Here is a 7,150-nt window from a genome sequence, read left to right on the forward strand (position 1 = left end):
GGGAGGGGGGCGTGTATGTTTCACCGCCGTCATTGACATGCCTGCCCTGATTGCCATGTTCCGATCCACGTGTTGCCCGTGCAGCAGGCCTCAGAAGGTGTTGCCAACGTCCAGCCGGGGATGGAGGTAAGATGGGAGGGAGGGTCGGGGCTGTTTCGTGCTTTGTATGGGACGTTAAAAACTGTCGTACTCCGATATGGCTATGGGAGTACGGCAGATTTTTTACATGTAGGCAGGTGTTGGTGGGCCACACCTGTCGGTGGTTATGTTCTTTGAGTGTTCTGTGAGGTGTCGCGAATGCGAAGCTGCCTTCCCAGCTGGTCCCTGGCCCCCCTCGGTCTGCCACATGGCGGCTCATTCCGGCTCCCCTGGGGCACACCCATCGAGGTTGGAACGCATTTGCAATTATTCTCAAAATTCCATCCCCTTGCTTTTCGACAGTTTGTATCATCTTTTCTCCCCTTCTACTATTCGCTTGTTGTGCGCGCCGGAACCTGGTCCTGGTTATCAGATCCAGCGGCTTCACGGCTACCGGTACCGCTTCAAGAAGCTGTGAGCACCGCCTTGGCTCCATGCAGTTCCACGGTGCCGGTTCAACCGATTCCAATTTGCTTCCCTCGACCCGCGGGTCGTTCCAGCTGGTCCGCGGGCCAACGCAGTCGGCCCATTTGTTGGCGACGAAGCTGTGCATGTGCCCTAGGGTATCGGCTCAGTTGAAGGCACAAGTGGTCGCGACGGCCCCCGCCAGCGGCCGGTGGACGGTGGCCCATATGGCTACCGCTTGGCAGCGGTTCTCTTACCATCACTGGAATCCCTAGGCCAAATTTAAGATGCTATGCTCGTGCCGGTTTTTGTGGTTTTACGAGGTAACACTCGGGCCAGGATAACACTCCAAACTGCTATCGCACAGATGCTTGGCTGGGCGAGGCGTCTGGTAACTAGCGTCCAAGGCGTGAATGTAAGTAAACACATCTTAATCGACCCTTTTGATGAACGCCTGGGCCCGAGGAAAGGCGAGCGGGGCGCGTGGGACTGCATTCACCGAACCGATCCGAAGGGATTTCGAGATTTCGCGAAAGAAATGTTTCGTTTTTGGCGGTGCTGGAGTCGGCATATGCTTCTGTGCATGTGGAACGCAGTTTCAGGCGCAAAACAGCCGTTGTCGCAAATGTGCTTCTAGAGGACGTGTCTAAGTAAGCCAAACCCGTTTGGGCGGTGTGTTCACACGTACGGCCAAAACCCCCTGTAGTACAGATCTGAAGACTACATTTAAGGACGATGTTAGGACACACCATGCATTTACAATTCACCACTTTACAATTGGGCCTATCATGCAGCAGTGAAACTGGGTGAAACCCAGGCCAGTGAAAGGTTCGCTGCGACTGACCTTCCAACCAAAGGCCATCCCTAGACTTGCTGGTAAGCATGCATGGTGCAAGAGTGAACCGACGTTATGCTGGATGCTGCTTGCAGGGGAAACTCTTGTTTTAGCCTACTCTAGCCTACATACAGCCCAAGGTTTGTAAATAGGGTCACAGTAAAGTAGACCCCATGTACAACATTGTCCCCACCGCGGCCACTAGCACCCGACATGCTTGCCTCCCACACAAATGAGCTGATATGAAGGGATACGCGCGGATCTCGTTCTTCCCCGCGGTTTGCATGCACTAATGCGCACCTGCACGAGAACAACAGACGCGGTATACGCACGCGCACACTCGACGATGGATGAGTTTGGCTGCGTACCTTTGCTGCAACCTGCTGTTACTTGGGGTTCTTGTCGTGCGAGCTAAAGTTCGGGCTTTTACCGTATAACCTGAGGTCTCGGTACTTAACATAAGCGGCTAGTGTTTAACTTTTATCCATTGAAGCAAGATCGCTGCGGAGACGGCATCCATTGATACCGCAGTTCTGGGCCGTTTTCGTTTGTCCCAAGCACAGCATAGTACTGTTATGTTAAGTTGTTATGTAATTTGAAGAACTCTTGGCGTCATCACAGTTTGCAGTTTTCTTGATGTCCCTTTATTTTGCCGGTTTTGGGACAATTTTCCCTTATCCCTTATTTTTTCATGTATCGTTATTCTCTGCTCTCAAAATTCTTTGCGACCAAGTCCAACTCAGTCGTCTGAGTGCTCTAAAATTGCATGATGTATGGCACCTGACAGACTCCAGCCATTATTGTATTTGAGGTCCAGCCTGTTGCCTCAGAACCGCTTAACTACAACTTTATAGGTTAAGATACTTGTGTATGCCAAGTTAAACGGGACAAGGCTTCTGGATTTGTTGTCCCAAAACCACTACAATTGGCCCTCAAAACCGCGACTGTAGCTAGGTTTGGCATCCTTAACTTTGTGCTACTGCACAGCTATCACATCAAGCACATCAGGTCACCAGTGCGATACGTCATGCTTGGGCTGTCACTTCATGATAAAAGTTAGCAGCGAAGGTCAATTGTGCGCAAGGCTGCTAAATGATAACTGTTGAGACTGCTAGCCTATATAGGAGTACCACACTCGGCTGGAATGCTCTCAGCAAGCTCGGTAAGCCATGGAACCGCAATTTCGTTGCTCTTGTCCTGGAGGTCCACAGCGAACCATATTGGAATTCCTTATTTGTTGAACTGCTTGTTTTCCAGGAATACGTTTCAATCCTCGCCGTAGCAGCTCAGGTCAGCCCAGAATAGCACCCTAGGAAAGATGGTCAGCCAAACGTCACAGCAAAGACAGGACAGCGCTACCGGCCGCCAGTCGTACATGATTACATACGTCTGTGCGTGCGAGGAACCTGTCGCTGTCACTTTGTCTGTTGCGGGTGTTGGATCTTCTTCCTCGTCCTTGAGTTGAAGGCTCCGGGCATTCACGATAGACCCGGCACCCTCACTCTCACATCAGCGACATAAACTGCCGTTTCCCTCGCCGTACCATGCTTGCTAAGGACCCCCTCTGCCTGCCTCTCCCTGTTGCTCGTGCATACCTTCTCGTGCGGCTCCTGACGGCTGCGGAATGGTTGGCTGGGGTTGACTGCTTCTCAACACCGACATGGAGCTGGCGCGATGGAATACATGTCGGAACCCTAAGTGCCGCTTTCGGCCATTCTTCGGGCTCTGTGTCGTTGGTCGATTGTTTTATGACGACAACCAGTTGGGAAATTGAATTGAATCGTTACAGGGTGGGAGGCTTCTGGGCCATTTGAACACATTGTCACAAATCGTAGTTGGGAAATATATGAAGGTGGGAACGACGACGAACTCGCCCAAAGTTGCATGTGTTTTAGCGGGAGTGAACCGGCTTCAGTCTGACTCTCTTTTTCCTCTCTGTCCCCTCTGGCAGGTCGCCCATGAGGAGCAGGCACAGGTCGCGGAAGGTAGGTGTTGAGAAGCCCCGCGGTATTGAGGAGCCTTCGTTCAGTCGATTGTAGATCAGCTCATATCCGCGTCTTATCGTTGTGCATTTCGTGATGCTGTGTGTTATCCCTGTTGTATGGCAAGTCCATGCACCATTCAATGCGGAGACTACTCCTTGACTATGTCCGCGTGTGCCTTTCTTTCCGTCATGCACATTTCCTGACTTGTGCTCGTTTTCCTGTCATGCTCCACGTATTTTGCGTCGCCCGGGCTTACCAACTGCTTGTGTCCTTTGTCCCTGCCGCGCCTCACTCGGCTTGGGGGGCCTGGGTGGGGCTTTGCACACCCAGGCCGGCCGGCCAGCAGAACACACCGGACGAGGGATTGCCTCACGATGATGTGAGTGTACTCAAGAAGTGGTTTGTTTGGACTAATGCGGTTGGTAAAGACATCGATAGGCATGTCGATATGCATGCTCACGGAAATTGGTGTCTTTCCTGTTTTATGTTTTTTTTGTGCAACCCCCGAAACACGCATGACCGACGCTGTCCATGTGACACGCTTGATGCGTCCTCAGATGCCGCCATTTTCCCGCCTGCTTCTCGTCCACCTGCTGCCCTCGCGGATCTAGTGCCCACGCCCTAAGGTACAGGAAGGCATGTGCGTTTGTAAGGAGGGTACTAGCTCATGGAGGCCAGGCGGTAGGTGGACTCGGTGGGCAGGCGCCAGAGGGAATTTCGTTCTGGGATTTTTCTCCGTGGCTTCATAACATGGCCGAATTGTTCATGAACACACGTTGCTATGCTTTTCGGTACGCCCCGTGGGCCGCAGCTGTGGGTTCGCGTCCCATGGTGGTCGAAAAACGGCAAGTGCGGGTCGCGTGGCCTGGTGGTAGGTGGGAGGTTTTGTAGCTGGAGAGGCCCGGGTACATGGTCAGCAGTCAAGGCATGCAGCAGTCAAGGTGAGCCGGGTGTAGCCACTGCCGAACGTCGTCCTTGATGCTTCATAATCACAATAAGCGCTCCCAAAATGCCTTGAACGAGGACTTGACGCTAGCCGTCACCATACACGCAGGGCGGAATACACGGTGAATCCAAACCCATCGCTGTCCCCGAATCGACCAATGTCAAGTATTTTGCAAATATCAGATGGTTGGGGCTGAAACCAGCAGCATGCTAAAGAGTGGTTGAAGAGTTTAGCAATCCGTACACGTCCGACAATGAAGCAATCCCTTGGAGATTTTCCATTTCCTTGGGTGTTATGCACAAAGCAGATTAGCATACGACGACTGTGTAGTAGTATCGCAGCCCAAGGGCAGACAGGGACATAAGGTGGCACCTGCTACCGGAGCAGAGTTACAGTCGTCGCTAAGGAACGGGGAGTATACATGGAACGTAGATCAGTCGGATTATCATAAACTGAATTTTATTTTCGGCATATGTGTCGCTAGCGCATTTGACTAACGCTTGAGCTGTGAACTTAGAGCCTTCGGCAACTTACACAACGCTTGGTACGAGGCACTATCCGTTCTCCATTGTAGGTAAGCATGAACGTTTGCCTTATGAAAGTGATGACTCGCTTGTATGTTTGGACTAGCAGCTGATGTTGATTTCGCGGCTGACAGAGGCATATTTGCTTAGCTGCTTTCCAATATCGACGCTCTATAAAGATAATTTCCCTCGCTTGATCGAAAAGTGTAAACTCGTTGTAGCGCGGCCCTTGCTGTCCTTCATGGCACGAGTTTCCTGCCAACCTGTAATTGTTCCCGGGATGACCACAGATGGCAAGTAGTTATCCTCCTCAAGCACCTGAGGCAAGGGGCCCAGCGGGTCGCGTCCGGTCGGGGCAGCTAATCGATGCGGAGCTCTTGGCACCGCCTGAGGTGGATCCCGTGCAAGTGAGCTTTATTTATTACCTAGTCCAAAAGTAGAATATAGAGGAGGTGGACAATGAAAACCATAAACCACGGGTTTTGGGAACTCTTTCTGTCCCTCCCCGTTTCTGTCCCTCCCCGTATAATCCAGTACATGCTCCCCACTGCGCTTACACTCGCTGACTTCCGCCTTAGCTATCCGTTTCCCGTTTCCGTTATCCTCTTACCCGCTCTCAACCCCCGAAAATCTCCCTCCCCAAAACCCACCTTTGCAAATACACTTCAACCACACGCGGCACGATCTACAACCGCAGCTATCTCGGAGTATGTTCTCGCAGCCCGCGTCCCGCCCTCCCCCAGCACCGCTCACCAACCTCCACCTCAAAAAAGTGGCACGACTGGACACCGCCGCCGCGGCTGCCACCGCCGCCGCCGACGAACACGCGGACGGCGCAGGCGGCCGCGGCGCCACCGCGGCAGCGCGCATCCGCAGTGCTCGTAGCGCCCGCAGCGCGCGGAGCGTGACCGCAAGCTCTGTTCGTGGAGGTCGGGCGGCTTTCAGTATCGTGTCGGACGAGGAGGTTATTGATGTGGAGGGTGAGCGCCTAATCCTTATCCGCGAAACCACGCGCCCACCTGGCTACCCAACCGCCGCTTCATTACCTAACCCCCTCGCTAGTCGCTACCTAACCGACATAACCGCCTAGCTCTTTTCTTAACCGCGTCCCTCCCGACAATCCATTCACTACTTCACCTCCATTTATCCTTCCGCCAGGCGAACCCACCACTCTAGCTGATGACGATTTGGATGTGCTGGCCTCCCCTGGAGCTGACGGGTACGACAATGATGCTGTCACGCCTGGCGGGGGGGATGCCGTCGGAGGCCCCGGCCATCGTACCCATGGCAATAACCGTGCCGGTCCCCTTGGCATGAGCGGTATTGCGGGACTGGCGGCGGATGAGCACGGCGGTACGGGTCTCCTGGAGGAGCTGGAGGCGGATACTCCTGCCGTACGACTGGAGGAGGTGAAGGCGGACCTGGAGGCGGCTATGCAGGTGGGCGTGCATGCCTGCGTATGTATGTATGTGTATATGTATGCCCTGGCGAAGACGGGAAGTATGTTTTCCACACTCCCGGACCCTGACTTGCGGAGCTGGAAAACGAAGTGCGGAACAGTAGCGGCGAAGACGTGTATACGAGCGTGCTTGTATGTGTGTGTGTCTGTCTGTACGTGAATAGCTATTTACTTATGCGGACGTTGCCTATGGGTACGGGTACATTTGTCCAAGCTCACCTAAACTCTGGTGCCTTTCTTTTCGCCATGCCCCTCCCCCCTTTTCCCCCCAGCAACCCAAACCTGACCCATGGGCCGTGGTTCGGTTGGCCCAGATGGCCCTGGGTCATGCCAAGGTGGTGTGCCGTACCATGCCGGGGGTGGTGAAGGAGGAGCCCCTGTTGCTGGCCAAGGCCCACTACTCCCTGGCCCGGGCGTATCAGGGACTGGGGGGCTGCGACCGACAGGCGTCAGACCACGGAAAGCAGTGAGTGATAACTAGGCTTTTGTTGTGTGTGTGTGTGATGGAGGGAGGGAAAATGCGGGGAAAAGATGGAATGGAGGGGTTGGGGAGAGCGAGCAGGGCGTTTAATTCCGTCCCCCGCCAGCGCCATCCAGCTGCCCTTTCTCCGCATGAGAGCGCTCCTGGCATGCCCCTTTCTTTTTTACACCTTCCGCGCGCAATCGTTCCCTCCTCTCCCCCCCCCCCATTCTCCCGCGCTCGCCCTTCCGCCCACTACCTCCACCCTCTCTCACTATCTCATTACTACTACTTCTATCTCTGGTGTGTGCTTCAATTGCCAGTGGTTCGCCCTGACACCCCACTGCCCCACCGCCCCACCAGAGCTCTGGCCGCCATTCCTAGGGAGGTGGCTGATA

The 7,150-nt window shown here is 54.1% G+C and overlaps 2 protein-coding genes across 2 annotated transcripts in view; both read left to right on the plus strand.

Annotated features, from left to right (window-relative positions):
* Positions 1-975, plus strand: part of VOLCADRAFT_107034 (uncharacterized protein) — a gene marked incomplete at its 5' end in the record, with an annotated part of 19,065 nt that extends 18,090 nt beyond the window's left edge. Inside the window, 2 exons of the mRNA XM_002955932.1 lie at positions 85-126; positions 512-975. Coding sequence (XP_002955978.1) covers positions 85-126; positions 512-818 — 349 coding nt within the window. The 3' untranslated portion in view covers positions 819-975. The remainder of the gene's footprint in view (positions 1-84; positions 127-511) is intronic.
* A 1,495-nt stretch (positions 976-2,470) lies between these two features.
* Positions 2,471-7,150, plus strand: part of VOLCADRAFT_96961 (uncharacterized protein) — a gene marked incomplete at both ends in the record, with an annotated part of 11,388 nt that continues 6,708 nt past the window's right edge. Inside the window, 10 exons of the mRNA XM_002955933.1 lie at positions 2,471-2,668; positions 3,330-3,363; positions 3,694-3,742; positions 3,921-4,044; positions 4,175-4,234; positions 5,124-5,240; positions 5,531-5,813; positions 6,046-6,272; positions 6,565-6,758; positions 7,116-7,140. Coding sequence (XP_002955979.1) covers positions 2,471-2,668; positions 3,330-3,363; positions 3,694-3,742; positions 3,921-4,044; positions 4,175-4,234; positions 5,124-5,240; positions 5,531-5,813; positions 6,046-6,272; positions 6,565-6,758; positions 7,116-7,140 — 1,311 coding nt within the window. The remainder of the gene's footprint in view (positions 2,669-3,329; positions 3,364-3,693; positions 3,743-3,920; positions 4,045-4,174; positions 4,235-5,123; positions 5,241-5,530; positions 5,814-6,045; positions 6,273-6,564; positions 6,759-7,115; positions 7,141-7,150) is intronic.

Source organism: Volvox carteri (genome assembly GCF_000143455.1).
Source record: "Volvox carteri f. nagariensis unplaced genomic scaffold VOLCAscaffold_56, whole genome shotgun sequence".
Classification (NCBI taxonomy): domain Eukaryota; kingdom Viridiplantae; phylum Chlorophyta; class Chlorophyceae; order Chlamydomonadales; family Volvocaceae; genus Volvox; species Volvox carteri.